Source organism: Antechinus flavipes, chromosome 2 (assembly GCF_016432865.1).
Source record: "Antechinus flavipes isolate AdamAnt ecotype Samford, QLD, Australia chromosome 2, AdamAnt_v2, whole genome shotgun sequence".
Lineage (NCBI taxonomy): Eukaryota > Metazoa > Chordata > Mammalia > Dasyuromorphia > Dasyuridae > Antechinus > Antechinus flavipes.
In genome coordinates, this window is record NC_067399.1 from 565,708,821 (window position 1) to 565,726,347 (window position 17,527).

A 17,527-nucleotide genomic window follows, 5' to 3' on the forward strand; every position below is an offset into this window, starting at 1 on the left:
TTATAGGATCAAAAGGCTATTTACAGTTTTATTTCCCTTTGGGTTTCATTCCAGAGTGGTTGAATAGTTCACAATTCTACCAACAATGTATTAGTGCTCTAACTTTCCCACATCTTTAGCATTTATCATTTTCTTTTTCTGTCCTACTAGCCAATTTGATAAGAATTAAGTGGTACTTTAGAGTTGTTTTATTTTGCATTTTTCTAATCAACAATGGTTTAGAACATTTTTATCTGACCACAGAGAGCTTAAATTTCTTCATCTGAAAAATGCCTATTCATATCCTTTGATCAATTAGGGAATGATATGTCTTCTTATCAATTTTATTCAGTTCTTTTATATATTTGAAAAAGGATGCCTTTATTGGAACAAACTGTAAAAATTGTTTCCCAGATTTCAGCTTTCTTTCTAATCTTGATTTCATTGCTTTTGTTCATGCAAAATCTTCTTAATTTAACATAATTAAAATTACTCATTCAGTTTAATATGAATAAATAAATTGATTTAGGTGGAATTGTCATTTTTATTATATTAACAAAGCCTGCCCACAAGAAATTAGATTCCCCCCCCCCAATTATTTAGATCTGACTATATTTGCATGGAAAGTATTTTATAATTATGTTCTTATGTCTAAGTCAACTTACACCCATATCTTCTATCTACATGTACTCTTTCTAACTGCCCTAATAGAAATATAGTTCTCAAGAGATACAATTATCATTTTCCTATGTAGAAATGTAAATAGTATATAAAATAACATGTTTGTTTATTTTTCTTTCCTGCTTACATTTCTCTTGAGTCTTATATTTAAAGACCAAATTCTCTTGAGTCTTCTCTTTCTGTTCAGCTCTGGTCTTTTCATCAGGAAAGTTAGAAGTTCCCTATTTCATGGAATATCTATCTTTCCTCCTGAAAGATTGTGCTGTTTTACCATTTCTTTTTTGATTTTAGTATTTTGCCTTCCAGATTATCACTTTGGTGTCCACTTCAGAATTTGTTTTGATTTACCCATTGCCATGTTTCCATGGAGAGGACTTTTCTATTTTTACTCCCTTTTTAACTCATATTATGACTTTTAGAGTAGAGCTGTGCTACTGGGACACAAAGGACACTGTTGCAGGCTTCTCATACTTCCTATTGGTTTTCCCAGAGGCTGTTTTTGCTGTTCTGTGTTCCCCTTTTACCAAGTGAAACAGACCTTTTCTAAAGTCCTCCTAACTCATCCTAAGTTATACAACTGTTTCACTCCATCTTTTTGTAGATTCTGTCACTTCAGAATTCATGTGGAAGTTTGATTTAACATATTTCTGAGGGAAACTGGGGAGAGCTCAGAAATTTTCTGGTTTCTCTGCTATCTTGATTCTGCTCCCTCACCCCAAGCTATCTTTTTTAAAATATAATCCAAGAACACAATTGTTGCTTTGGGTACTATATCACTCTATTTGTTTTCAGTATTATATTGTTTTCAGTAAGCTAACTGTTTGGATCTTATTTAAAGGAAAACTGTTATTGAATCTTGCTTCACCTATGTAGCATTATAGCACCTGTGAGATTGATCTTTTTTAGATACAGGATTGATTATTTACATTTTATACTCATTAAATTTTATATTAGTCATTTTGGCTGAGCCAATAGCAATTTAATTTTGTATTTGGATTTTTCATCCAATATCTTACTATTCTTGTGAGTTTTATATTACTTGTAAATCTGCTAATTATGTTATCTATAGTTGTGTAAGTCACTGATATAATTGTCAAAAAAGCATAAGTTTTAACCATAGATCCAAAATGTCCCTTACTAGAGACATTCTTTTATTTTGACATTGAATTAATGACTATTTGTTAATTCTGGATGATCAATCAATTCTGGAATGATTTAACTTTACCATGATGTAGCCCATATCTCTTTACTTTGTCCAGAAGAATAATAGAAGTGTATGTATACTTAGTTTTTAAAATGAAATATCATGCTTTACTTTATTCTATTTTTGTTGACTATTTCTCAGTTATATTTCAATCTTTGCACTTGTGCTATCAATATACTTGATCAAATTCATTGCTAAAATAAGTCAATTGTAACTCTAGTACTCTTCCTTTTAACCACTTTAGTTTGTCAAAAACATGTCAAAAATAAAATAAAATTAATCTTACATGACTAATTTTAGATGAAGCCATGCTGTATCTCCATAACCACTACTTCCATTTTGAGAGATTAACTAAACAAATCTCATAATGCATTTGAGAATTATGATAAGAATGCAAGCCATAATCACTGGACTGCAGTTAATAGACTGCATTCTTTCCCATTGTATAAAAATTAAGATATTTGTCCTTTAATTTGGTAATATCTCTCCCAGACTCCATAGTTTTTTAAGAAAAATGTCACCAAGGGTAATGCTCTAATCAAATGTAACCATTTTTAGCATCCAAGATGATAATTCTTTCAGACCTAGTGACTTGAATTCACTTTTAAAAAAATGCTTAGATTCAAAATCATTTTAATTTTAGCTAAAACATATGAGGTATCAGGTGTAGGTTATTTGGGTTAGAAGGGAGAAGTGATAAATATGAAGTTTATTGGCATCAATGGATGAGCTATACTTAGCATAGATTGGCCCCTTTACCTGGGATTCATTCCTTCATTTCCACTTCTCAAAATACCATTTATCCTCAGTATTACTAGCCTTTTGGGAGTACTACATTGAAAAAGATACTAGAGACTTCTGGTCAAGATGGTGGAGAGGAGGCACACAGCTGTGTAGCTCCGCGGTTTCTCTCACTATCCATTTCATTACAAGCCTCTGAATTAATGCTTGACTGAAAAAACCCCACAAATAGTTACCAAGAGAAGCCATCCTTGAGATTCGCCAAGAAAGGTCTGTTTTTTTTTTGTGAGGGCTGGGATGGTTTTAGATTGGGCGCAGGCTGAGGGCAGCAGCAGTGAGAGCATGGGAGCAGACTGGAGAGGGGGTGGGGAGTGATCGCAGCCGTCTCTGTGGGGAGAGCTTCACTACAGGACTGGATACTTTTGCCCTGGCAGCAAGTCAGCAGCCCAACAGAGAAGCTAAAAACACCGGGGGTGAAGACTACAACCCCAAACAGCTGAAGTCTCTCGGGACCTGGCCGCCCCCTCCCCTACCTCCCCCCCCCCCCCCCAATGACTCAGCACGCTCTGGGATCTCAGAGCGCAGGCGCAGCACAGTAGGGCTAGTGCCTCACTGCTGCCCCCGACAGTCTGTAGAGGAAGCTTGGTAACACCACCCAGCCCCTCCCCAAAGAAAGACTCCAGTTTTTTCTTTTTTTTTCTTTGCTAGTTTGTCTTTGATTATTAGACAGAAGGAACAAGAAACTGAAGAGGACTTTAACCCTTGACAGCTTCTATACAGATAGAGAGCAGACTCTAAATCCTGAGGAGACTAAAAACAGACAGTCTCCAGGTGAATCCCCAAAGGAGGAGATCATCTGTTCCTCAGCACAGATGAATCTCATGGAAGAAATTAAAAAGGCTCTCACAAGAGAGTAGAAGAAAAATGGGAAAAGGAGAGGGAGGCTTGGCAAAAGAGCCTGGAGAAGTCAGTTAAAGAGAGAGTGGATAAAGAAATAAAATCCTTGAAAAATAGGATTGGTGAACTGGAAACAGAAAATAGCTCTCTAAAAAACAAAATTGGTGAAATGGAAAAAAAAATTCCACAGAACAAAAGAACTCAATGGGACAATTAGAAAAAGATTTTAAAAGAGTGAGTGAAGAAAATACTTCACTGAAAATCAGAATTGAACAACTGGAATTGAATGACTCAATGAGACAAGAAGAATCAGTCAAGCAAATCCAAAGAAATCAAACAATGGAAAAGAATGTGAAATACCTTCTGGGGAAGACAACAGACCTGGAAAACAGATCCAGGAGAGACAATCTGAGAATCATTGGACTCCCAGAAAAGCATGATAAAAAAAGAGCCTGGACACTATTTTCCAGGAAATTATCAAAGAGAACTGCCCAGAAGTCATAGGAACAGAGGATAAAATAGAGATTGAAAGAATTCATTGATCACCCACTGAAAGGGATCCTAAAATCAAAACACCAAGGAATATAGGGGCCAAATGCCAGAACCCTCAGTTGAAGGAAAAAATATTGCAAGCAGCTAGAACAACCCAATTCAAGTATCGAGGAGCCACAATAAGGATCACCCAGGATCTGGCAGCATCCACATTAAAGGATCGAAGGGCCTGGAATATGATATTCCAAAAAGGTAAGGAACTTGGTATGCAACCAAAAATAACTTACCCAGCTAGAATGAGCATCTTTTTTCCAGGGAAGAAGATGGACATTCAACAAAGTAAGCGAATTTCACCTATTTTTGGTGAAAAAGCCAGAACTTAACAAAAAGTTTGATCTACAAATATAGAACTCAAGAGAAATCTAAAAAGGCAAAGAATAATCTTGGGAACTATATTTCGGCTATAAAGATGTATAAAGAATACATGTATACCTTGTTCTAGAAACTGATGTGGAAAGGACATTGTACCAGAAAAAGGGTAAAGTGGGGGTAGTACATCTCATGAAGAGGCATAGGAAACCTATTATATCTGAGAGAAAGAATGGAGGGGGATGAATATAGTGGGTATCTTACTGCCTTCAGAATTGGCTTTAAGAGAAAAATTTTAGACATATTCAATCTATGGTGAAACTTCTCCCACCTCATTGAAAAGTGAGAAGGGAAAAGTGAAAAGGGAAGGAATAAGCTAAGCAGAAGGGAATACGTAAACTGGGAGGGAAAGGGGTAAGATAGGGGGAGGAACTCTAAGGCTATAAAGGGATACTAAAAAGGGAGGGCTGTGAGAAGCAAGTGGTGCTCACAAGCTTAATACTGGGAAGAGGGGTAAAGGGGAAAGAAGGGAGAAAAGCATAAACCGGGGTTAACAAGATGGCAAGTAATACAGAATTGGTCATTCTAATCATAAGTGTGAATGAGGTAAACTCCCCCATAAAGAGGAAGCGGTTAGCAGAATGGATTAAAAGCCAGAATCCTACAATATGTTGTTTATAGGAAACACACCTGAAGCGGGGAGATACATGCAGGTTAAAGGTAAAAGGTTGGAGCAAAATCTACTATGCTTCAGGTGAAGTCAAAAAAGCAGGGGTAGCCATCCTGATCTCAGATCAAGTAAAGCAAAAATTAATCTAATTAAAAGAGATAAGGAAGGGCACTATATCTTGCTAAAGGGTAGCATGGATAATGAAGCACTATCTATATTAAACATATATGCACCAAGTGGTGTAGCATCTAAATTCTTAAAAGAGAAATTAAGAGAGCTGCAAGAAGAAATAGACAGTAAAACTATAATAGTGGGAGATCTCAACCTTGCACTCTCAGAATTAGATAAATCAAACCACAAAATAAATAAGAAAGAAGTCAAAGAGGTAAATAGAATACTAGAAAAGTTAGATATGATAGATCTCTGGAGAAAATGTAATGGAGACAGAAAGGAATACACTTTCTTTTCAGCAGTTCATGGAACCTATACAAAAATTGACCATATATTAGGACATAAAAACCTCAAACTCAAATGCAGTAAGGCAGAAATAGTAAATGCATCCTTTTCAGACCATGATGCAATGAAAATTACATTCAATAAAAAGCCAGGGGAAAGTAGACCAAAAAATAATTGGAAACTAAATAATCTCATACTAAAGAATGATTGGGTGAAACAGCAAATCATAGACATAATTAATAACTTCACCCAAGAAAACGATAATAATGAGACATCATACCAAAATGTATGGGATGCAGCCAAAGCGGTAATAAGGGGAAATTTCATATCTCTAGAGTCCTATTTGTATAAAATAGAGAAAGAGAAGGTCAATGAATTAGGCTTGCAACTAAAAATGCTAGAAAAGGAACAAATTAAAAACCCCCAGTCAAACACTAAACTTGAAATTCAAAAAATAAAAGGAGAGATCAATAAAATTGAAAGTAAAAAAACTATTGAATTGATTAATAAAACTAAGAGTTGGTTCTATGAAAAAACCAACAAAATAGACAAACCCTTAGTAAATCTGATTAAAAAAAGGAAAGAGGAAAATCAAATTGTTAGTCTTAAAAATGAAAAGGGAGAACTCACCACTAATGAAGAGGAAATTAGAGCAATAATTAGGAGTTACTTTGCCCAACTTTATGCCAATAAATTCGACAACTTAAATGAAATAGAAAAATACCTCCAAAAATATAGCTTGCCCAAACTAACAGAGGAAGAAGTAAATATCCTAAACAGTCCCATCTCAGAAAAAGAAATAGAACAAACTATCAATCAACTCCCTAAGAAAAAATCCCCAGGACCAGATGGATTTACATGTGAATTCTACCAAACATTTAAAGAACAATTAACTCCAATGCTAAATAAACTATTTGAAAAAATAGGGATTGAAGGAGTCCTACCAAACTCCTTTTATGACACAGACATGGTACTGATACCTAAACCAGGTAGGCTGAAAACAGAGAAAGAAAATTATAGACCAATCTCCCTAATGAATATTGATGCTAAAATCTGAAATAAAATATTAGCAAAAAGATTACAGAAAATCATCCCCAGGATAATACATTATGACCAAGTAGGATTTATACCAGCAATGCAGGGCTGGTTCAATATTAGGAAAACTATTAGCATAATTGACTATATCAATAACCAAACAAACAAAAACCATATGATCATCTCAATAGATGCAGAAAAAGCATTTGATAAAATCCAACACCCATTCCTAATAAAAACACTTGAGAGCATAGGAATAAATGGACTTTTCCTTAAAATAGTCAGGAGCATATATTTAAAACCATCAGTAAGCATCATATGCAATGGGGAAAAACTGGAACCTTTCCCAGTAAGATCTGGAGTGAAGCAAGGTTGCCCATTATCACCATTATTATTTAATATTGTATTAGAAACACTAGCCTTGGCAATAAGAGTCGAGAAAGATATTAAAGGAATTAGAGTAGGCAATGATGAAACCAAACTATCATTCTTTGGAGATGATGCGATGGTATACCTAGAGAACCCCAGAGATTCTACTAAAAAGCTATTAGAAATAATTCATAATTTTAGCAAAGTAGCTGGCTACAAAATCAATCCCCAGAAATCCTCAGCATTTTTATACATCACCCACAAAACCCAACAGCAAGAGATACAAAGAGAAATTCCATTCAGAATAACTGTTGATACCATAAAATATTTGGGAATCTGTCTACCAAAGGAAAGTCAGGAATTATATGAGCAAAATTATAAAAAAGTCTCCACACAAATAAAGTCAGACTTAAATAATTGGAAAAATATTAAGTGCTCTTGGATCGGCCGAGTGAACATAATAAAGATGACAATACTCCCTAAACTAATCTATTTATTTAGTGCTATACCAATCAGACTTCCAAGAAAATATTTTAATGATCTCGAAAAATAACAACAAAATTCATATGGAACAATAAAAAGTCGAGAATCTCAAGGGAATTAATGAAAAAAAAAATCAAATGAAGGTGGCCTAGCTGTACTTGATCTAAAATTATATTATAAAGCAGCAGTCACCAAAACCATTTGATATTGGCTAAGAAATAGATTAGTGGATCAGTGGAAAAGGTTAGGTTCACAAGACAGAATAGTCAACTATAGCAATCTAGTGTTTGACAAACCCAAAGACCTTAACTTTTGGGATAAGAATTCATTATTTGATAAAAACTGCTGGGATAATTGGAAATTAGTATGGCAGAAATTAGGCATGGACCCACACTTAACACCATATACCAAGAGAAGATCAAAATGGGTCCATGACCTAGGCATAAAGAATGAGATTATAAATAAATTAGAGGAACATAGGATAGTTTATCCCTCAGACTTGTGGAGGAGAAAGAAATTTGTGACCAAAGATGAACTAGAGACCATTACTGATCACAAAATAGAAAATTTTGATTATATCAAATTAAAAAGACTTTGTACAAATAAAACTAATGCAAACAAGATTAGAAGGGAAGCAACAAACTGGGAAAACATCTTCACAGTTAAAGGTTCTGATAAAGGCCTCATTTCCAAAATATATAGAGAACTGACTCAAATTTATAAGAAATCAAGCCATTCTCCAATTGATAAATGGTCAAAGGATATGAACAGACAATTTTCAGAGGATGAAATTGAAACTATTACCACTCATATGAAAGAGTGTTCCAAATCATTATTGATCAGAGAAATGCAAATTAAGACAACTCTGAGATACCACTACACACCTGTCAGATTGGCTAAGATGACAGGAAAAAATAATGATGAATGTTGGAGGGGATGTGGGAAAACTGGGACACTAATGCATTGCTGGTGGAGTTGTGAATGGAACCAACCCTTCTGGAGAGCAATCTGGAATTATGCCCAAAAAGTTAGCAAACTGTGCATACCCTTTGATCCAGCAGTGCTACTACTGAGCTTATACCCCAAAGAGACATTAAAGTAGGGAAAGGGAGCTGTATGTGTCAAAATGTTTGTGGCAGCCCTGTTTGTAGTGGCTAGAAACTGGAAAATGAATGGATGCCCATCCATTGGAGAATGGTTGAATAAATTGTAGTATATGAATGTTATGGAATATTATTGTTCTGTAAGAAATGACCAGCAGGATGAATACAGAGAGGACTGGCGAGACTTACATGAACTGATGCTAAGTGAAATGAGCAGAACCAGGAGATCATTATACACTTCGACAACGATATTGTATGAGGACATATTTTGATGGAAGTGGATTTCTTTGACAAAGAGACCTAACTGAGTTTCAATTGATAAATGACGGACAGAAGGAGCTACATCCAAAGAAAGAACACTGGGAAATGAATGTGAACTATCTGCATTTTTGGTTTTCTTCCCGGGTTATTTATACCTTCTGAATCCAATTCTCCCTGTGCAACAAGAGAACTGTTCAGTTCTGCAAACATGTATTGTATCTAGGATATACTGCAACATATCTAACATATATAGGACTGCTTGCCATCTAGGGAAGGGGGTGGAGGGAGGGAGGGGAAAAATCGGAACAGAAATGAGTGTAAGGGATAATGTTGTAAAAAAATTACCCTGGCATGGATTCTGTCAATATAAAGTAATTATTAAATAAAAATTAAAATAAATAAATAAATGAACAAATGAATAAATAAATAAATCAATTAATTAATTAATTGAAAAAAAAAGAAAAATATACTAGATAGAGATTAGGAAGACCTGAGTCCCAAACACACAATCAATACTCAGCACTTATCACAGTGCCTAGCACATAGTAGTTGCTTAATAAATGTCAGTCAATACTACTGGGCTTATATCCCAAAGAGATCTTAAAGAAAGGAAAGGGATTCAGATGTGGAAAAATGTTTATGGCAGCCCTTTTCGTAGTGACTAGAAACTGAAAATTGAATGGATGCCTCTTAATTGGAGAATGGCTGAATGAGTTGTGGTATATGAATGTTATGGAATATTATTATTCTGTAATAAATGACTAGAAGATGAATACAGAGAGGCCTGGAGAGACCTACATGAACTGATGCAGAGTGAAATAAGCAGAACCAGGAGATCATTATATACTCCAACAACAATACTATATGATGATCAATTCGATTCAAATTGAGAGATGGCTTTCTTCAAAATGAGATGAACCCAATCACTTCCAGTTGTTCAGTAATGAAGAGAATTACCTACACCCAGCAAAAGAACTATGGGAAATGAGTGTGGACCACATCCCGGCATTTCTGCTCCTTCTGTTATTGTCCACTTGCATTTTTGTTTTCCTTCTCAAGTTATTTTTACCTTATTTCTAAATCCTATATTTTCTTGTGCAGCAAGATAACTATAAATTTGTATACATATATTGAACATATACTTTAACATTTAACATGTATTGGTCTACCTGCCATCTAGGGGGAGAGGGTGGGAAGAAAAGAGGGGAAAAGTTGGAACAGAAGATTTTGCAAGGGTCAATACTAAAATATTCTCCATTTATATATCTTGTAAATAAAAAGCTACAATAAAAAAATCTGAGCTGAAAGAATAAAATAAAATAAATGTCAGTCAACTGGCACTGACCATGTGATCTTCTCTAAGTCTCTTAAACTTCTTTGGTCTAACTAATACTCACTTATCGAATGAAGGGCTTGAATCATATAATTTCTGAGATTCCTTCTAGCTGCAGAACTATAAAACTGTTATTGTCTTATTATTAGCTCTATTGTTTTTTGGTCTTTAGTACAATGCTTGAAGTATATTAGGTTCTTAAGAAATGCTTATTGGATATTATTAGATTAACAGTTGGTGAATTGGTCTGCTTTGCAAGCATAATGACAGATTGAACACATAAGGACTTAGGAGTTCAAGTAGATTGCATTCATTTCTTTTAGTGCATTAGGGGAAGTTAGAACTAAAATCCAGGTTTATGCCTGAATTGTTTGAATTATTAGGAAACATTGCTTTTGGTTAATCTCTCTCTCTCTCTCTCTCTCTCTCTCTCTCTCTCTCTCTCTCTCTCTCTCTCTCTCTCTCTCTCCCTCTCTCTCTCTCTCTGTGTGTGTGTGTGTGTTTGCGTGCATTTCTTTGTTCCTCTATCTCTGTGTTCTCTGTGTTGTTTTCTTGTATATTTCTTCACCATCTTCTATTCATTCGTGGTTGAACCTGGGACAGGAGCAGTAGTGGCAGCAGCATTGATGTGGAACTGGATGATGAACCTCCTTGTATGGAAGAGATTGATTATAGTACAGACTGCTCCTCAGATCAGGAAACAGACGTCTATGAACTTGATCAACAGATTCAAGAGATGACCTTGGCAGAAGCTAGAGGCGATGGGGAAGAGAAAAATGGGGTAGATAACAGGTCACTTAGTAGCCCTGAATTTTATGTTTCCAAACACTTGACAAACAAATACAGAACTTCCCCTTAAATATCAGAGTCAACTGAAATATTATCAAAAGAAAAATTATATAGGACAATGGTATCCCTGCATGGAGAGTAATAAAATATTTTTTAGGGATCACTTTGATTTTACATGTACTTTTAGGTCTATCATCCAAACAGACATAGATGTGCATGCATGTATATTCATATATATATATGTATATATATATGCATATATGTATGTTCATGTATATATATATATATACATCCATATGTGTATGTATGTATATTATATATATAATATACATACATACACACATATTATCAAATTACCCACTTTTTCAGAACCCAAAGATGCAATTCTTCTCGATCTGGTCAGTTTGATTTAATGAGTTTTTTTTTTTTTAAGATTTAAAATCAACTTAATTTTAGCAAATTTATGTGTATACACACACATACACACACATACACTTTCAGATGGCAGCAAGAAAACACCATGAGACCCTAAACTTCCTGAATGTCAAGGTCATATTTCATTAGTTGGCTATCATTTCCTTTTTTTGAAAGATAATCTGTATAATACATACATACATGCATGCATACCTTATATACATATAAGCACATATATGTACATTTAAGTATGTAGATTTATGTTGTTTTTAAAGGGACAGTGAGTCTTGGAGCCACTTAAAGAATTTGTCATTCTGGCTTAGAACTTCATTTTTCAGTTGGCCATGAATCTTTTAAATTCTTCCTTAGCCTATGTCTAAAATAATAGAAGCATAGGAATATCTAAAAATTAGGTTTTTTTCCCCCTATATTTCTCAGTCATAATTCTAAGATTAATTGATTGCCCTCCCCCACATCCCCACCAAACTGCTCTAATGTTTTTGTGTCCTCAATGCATTTTGGAGCATAAGAATAGATAAAAGTAATATAGAATAAAATAGAACAATAAGAACAAAGCAAAAGAACCTTCTGCTCTTTTTTTTCCTATTGGGTAACTTCTTCTCTTTACAACAAAAAACATAAGCCACTCAAACACTACAACAGATCTACTTATGTCATTGGCCAATGGCTGTAAAGATGCTCCAACCTGAATTGTAATTAATTATTCCTCCCAGTTTACATAGTCCTCCTTAAAAAAAAGATATTTAGAAAGTGAATAATTTCATAGAAATACAGTAAGATTACATTTTCAAAAAATATTCTCTAAAGGGGTCCCAGAAATAGTTAATTAAAAAAAATTGAGGCACATTAAAAACATAGAAGGAAGAGACTATGCTTTTCCTTCTTTCCATCATTGTTACTTTTTGACTGAGTGGTATTAATTATAAAGCTTTCTGGTCTAGTGTTGCTTAGCTACTCAGCCATATAGTGATATAGAAGAAGAATCCATATCAATCGCCAATTAGGAATTCACAGAATGAAAGTTGACACATAATTCTACAGCAACTGTCTATGTACTATGATTTGATTGATCAAAAGGACCATTTTGCTGCCAATTATCTCTTTGCAAATAAACATATATAGCTTCCCCAAATTTTCATGTGACTCTTTTATGTTAAGAATTGAAAGTCTCACTCAGTAAAATGAAAAATGTTATGGGGGTAGAACCAAACTTCCAGAATCCATTTAACACTTGAGCTCAGTTAATTTATCTAATATATTTTAGTCACTTATGGCTCTGAGGGAAAGGTTCAAAGAATATATTAGCTTTAGTAGGGGAAGAAACTAAAGTGAAATTTGAAGTGTTGGGAATTTTCCTAGGGATAAAGTTTGGGGATCAAAGTGAATAAAAGGAACCATCTAATAGTCTTGGGCAGATGGCATTAAGGGGACTCTGAAGGGACAGAATTGGAGATGCCTAACATCCTTAGTGGCAAGGGCACAATTCACTAGTTAGCTGACTAGACCATTTCCTGTGTGGGAAGACAATTCACTAAGTTCAAAAACAACACAACCAGGTGAATTCCAGATTCTCAGAAACAGCTGTCTAGTAAATTCAGACAGCTATTTTCTGGCCAAACCACTATGGTGAATTGATCTCGAAGGCATGTTTTGTGTATCTCATAGCCAAATGAAGTCATACAAGAATGCCAGGAAGCCCAATATAATAATGAGACACAGATGTAGTTAAAAAAATAATTCAGAGAAGGTGACCGCTTCTGGACAAATTTCTACTGATATGTGTTCACACCTAGTTATTATTCCAGAAATCTTGTCTCTTGATTGGGTGTTTTAAATGATAGGAAGAACCCTTGCCTTATAAATAGTATATTTAAAGATATAAAACTATTGTACAGAAGGCAGGTTATATCTTAGTATCAATATTGGAGAGGGATTGCTACCCTGTGATGTGATGATAAATATTTAACAACCTTCTTTCTAGAAAAGGAAAAAAAAATGTGCATGACACACTTAAAATCTAATCTGCTTTTTAATTTTTTTTTTCTTTTCACATTTCAAAGTTTAGGCAATCAATAAAACAATTCAGCCATGATCTCTGGTATCTTCCAATTGAACTATAAGTACTCCCTCTGAAAATCCAACAATCAGCTCCCAGGAGCCACTTAGAGTTTGCACAAACATATTCCTGGTTCTAGTTTTTTAGCAGTTTGCTCTATTCCTTATGTTCAAGCCAATTAATTCATGTGAAAGTAGCACTACATGAGCTCTATGAGATTCTGTTTTTTCCAAAGATTGGACTGGTTGTCTTGAGTACTAGATTACAAATTTACAGTATTTCTCTGAAATCTCAAGATTGTGTTTAGCAATCTTCTTGTTTCCAATTCTAGAATCTGTAATGAAGAAAAATGTGTTGAGTTCACTCCATAGGTAACTGGAACAAGCGTAACTATAGTTTCTCATACTAACCACTCTCTCGTTAACTCCCAGTGTGATATGAAATTCATAGGCAAATATAATGGCCTTGTATTTTCTGAGTTGTAAAAATGGTGAAAAAAATTAATACAGATATAATAAAAAACTGTGTGCTGTCTTTAAAGAAAGTGATTGCGTCATTTTTCACTTAAATGTGAATCCTAGTTCACTTTATTTTTTCATGTAAAAATTAATACATCTTGTGTTTTATGCCATGATCCTTTTCAAAAATTCCTCATACTTATCATTATATCTACACTGATGCCATCAAGAACAATATTCCCACCACCCCCAAAAAATGTTTGCTTTTATGAAGCACAGCTGAATGTTTTTGAATAATAATGGCATCTTTGCTGTTTGTCCATTTCTTTGAAGTCCTGTCATTGAGAATATGGAGCTGAGAATTTCTTCTTTTTACCAGATGCTATTGTGCCTTTAGTGCAGAAAAGTTTTGTGAGATTTCAAAATAACTACCTTATTAGATTAAAGATTTTAGGATAGATTGCCAGAATCCATCTTATCAGATCACATTCTGGGGTGGAGGTAGATTTTACCTGATGTAGTTTCCATTTTCTGTCTTGATAACTGTAAAGCACAGAAGTGTCCACTGTAGAAAGATGATTCTGTCAAACACTATTCCTTATTATAATTTTCTTTGATGACATGGAAATATCCTGTATGGCAAAATAAAATGCTTGAATTCAGCTCAGAAGTCAGACTCTCCTAGTCCTGAGAAGTGTGATTCCCTGGTTTTTGAAATGTAAAAAGCACACACTTATGCTTTTTCTCTCACCTGATTGCCAGAACTAGTACAAAGAGACACATAGACAATAACTACAGCTTTTTATTCTGAGCTAATTCATTAGCTATGAAGCATATTTTTTTGTGAAAGTGTTCTATTTTGCTTCATAGTTTTACTAGTTGTATATATCACTCATTTCTGTTAAAAAGGTAGCTTAAAAGAATGAGGCAAAATGGAGAAATTTAAAGATAAAAATGGATTGCATTAGAGACTGTCATATTATAAAAAAATATGGTTGTAAGTAACTTAAAATCATCCAAAACACACTTTGATAAAAGATAGTTGAAACTGAAAATGTTGGAAGAATTCCTACCCCTTCCTCTTTCAGACTCTCTAAAAATGACTCAATACTTGTAATGAAAAAATAATAAACATAATAAGCATATATAGAAGAAGGTTGATGATATCCTGTCTTGTCCTGTCTCATATCTCTACCAAGTAGAGATTCTACTCTACTCTAATATAGGTAGAAAAAAGCCAGTAAATGGGCCACCAGAGCTGATTTTCTTTTGGTATTAAAAAAAATTAACTTTCTAAGACACCTTGTCCTTCAATCTCAATCAGATCATAAAATTCAATTGATGCATACATCCTATTATTTGTATTTGAGAAAAACATATTCTGGTATAGAATATGTTTTTATTGGTATCCTCAGTGATTAAAATAATATCTAACACATAGTAAGCACTTAATAAGTGTTTGATTGAATGTTTTAGGCTCACCCTTAAAGATCAACTATATCAGTCACTCATACATCTAACACAAATTAAGCCAATGAATATTTATAAATTTAGTGACACTCAAATCAAAAGTCAAAAGACCATTCCATAGTATAAGGATACCATAGAAAACAGGCAGCCAATAAGAACAGGAAAATAGCTTGCTTTAGTGGCAATAAGATAGAAGAAGAAGTTGGAGAGATCACTATGTATTATAGAAGGATGCAGCAGCTAAATAGGTATGTATTGACATTTGGCTGTAATGTACTGTGTGAGAATGAGAGCAAATTACCATTAACTTGGAAATGTGGGCTAGTGCTAGATTATGAAGAGTTTTAAATACTGAATTAAGTACTTTGAATTTTATTTTGGCCTCTAGGACCAAAGGGAAATAGGGCAGATACTTTTTTCAGAGAATTAAAAACAGCAAAACTACACAAAAATTGTTTTTACCCAGACTAAAAATAAGAGGTTAGACTCTTCAGAAATGAAATAATTCCAGTTACCAGTATTAACAGGCTTTTATTTTTACCACAGAATGAGATCTATTCACATTATTTTAAGAAACTGAAGATAGAATTATGTGACCAAAAGGGTAATAATAATTGTACTATTACTACTACTAAGAGCAATTATACAGAACTTTTAGATTTGCAAAGCACTTTACTTGTCATTTCATTTGATCCTCTCAAAAAACCTGTGAGGGAAGTGCAAATGTTACTCCAATTCCACACATGAGGAAACTGAGTCATAGCAAGCAAGGATATAATGAAGGATTTCAATTCAAGTTCCCACCTCCAAGTGCTGTGTTATGCCTGGTTAAAAAAAAAAAAAAAAAGTCGATAATGTTATATAATTCTGTCACCATTTTAGCATCATAAAACTGAGATTACCTACAAAATATCACTTTGCTCATTCCTCTGCTTCTGGCCAATGTCCCTCCCCCCCCTCCCCTCTCCCCACCTCCAGCCCCACGCCGCCATTCCAGAAAAGTAGGCTTTTAAATTATTTTTAAAGCTCTCCAGAGAAACAACCTATCTGTTTGCCTCCATAACCTATTTAGGACAACTAGATATAACTTAAAGAAACAGAACACACATATAGAGAAAATGTCATCCTAAAGTTATAATATTGGCCACCCCTTCCCTTTTCCTCATGATTTTTGCTTTTCCGGGAGATTTCCTCCTTCTCCTTCTAGCCTGCAGAGGTCAGGAAAGGGCCTCTCTGTTTGCATGCAGGAATTCAGCCTGCCATTAACATTCATCCAGAGTTCTGGTAATTAAGAAGGCCTAGGCTCTGCACACAGGAACGGAAATGCATTGACTTTAATAAAACAGAGTGTAAAACAACTTTAGATTGACTCCAGCCTTGTTTATTCTTGCACACTTGTAATTCTGGTTTGGTCTTTTCCCAGTCAAAGAGATCATTGTCACAAAAACTGAAGCATGCCCCTTTTCTGTTGTGGATGCAGCCTGTTAGATGAGGAAAGGAATGTTATCTTACTTCTATTGCTTCTTAAAAAATGATTATTTTATTTTAATAAAAGACATAGAAAAGAGGGGGAAAATGAAAGAGAGAGAGTAAAAGAGATTGAGATAAATAAGAGATACTGTGTTTATGTAATGAGAAGATAATATTTTTCTTTCTTTTTTTCAAAAATAAACTATTATACTTTGATCCAGGAAAATGTTTCAATAAATGAGTTCAAAAAGTAAACCCACAGATCACTGTCCCTTCATCTGGGCTGGTCATTTATTCCCTTAAACTACTCTTCAAATAGTGTGATAAGAATGAAACTTAGAATAAGATTCAGAAGACCTGGATTCTAGACCAGCTCTGATGCAAATGAGTGAATAAGTGAATTCAACCTTCTCAATTTTAGTTTTTTCATCAGTAAAACAGAAATGTTAGAATTCTATGGGACACTGAAGAGCATCTAGTTAAAATTTTTATGTTGCTATGCTTCATATCTAAGAGTGATAAAGCTAGCCTCTGGACCATGTCATGAGCTCGCCAAGTAGCAAGGGAGCTTGCCAAGTAGCAAGGAGGCTACATGAGCCAACTCACACTGGGCTACTGTTTTTGAAAGATGTGAGGGCCAGACCTGCACAATGATCTTTTCACAGCTGAAATTGATGCTGTTGAGGCCCTGCCAATGCCCAGAAGAACAAAACCTCCTGAAATCAGACACTAAAAATAAATAATAAAGCCAAGTGACAACAACAAACAGGAAGAAA

The 17,527-nt window shown here is 34.5% G+C and overlaps 1 protein-coding gene across 1 annotated transcript in view; it reads left to right on the forward strand.

Annotated features, from left to right (window-relative positions):
• The window catches only part of AGBL1 (AGBL carboxypeptidase 1), a 1,144,955-nt gene extending 1,133,924 nt beyond the window's left edge, over window positions 1–11,031 (forward strand). The window contains exon 23 of the mRNA XM_051981064.1: window positions 10,677–11,031. Coding sequence (XP_051837024.1) covers window positions 10,677–10,932 — 256 coding nt within the window. The 3' untranslated portion in view covers window positions 10,933–11,031. The remainder of the gene's footprint in view (window positions 1–10,676) is intronic.
• Window positions 11,032–17,527: the final 6,496 nt, after the last annotated feature.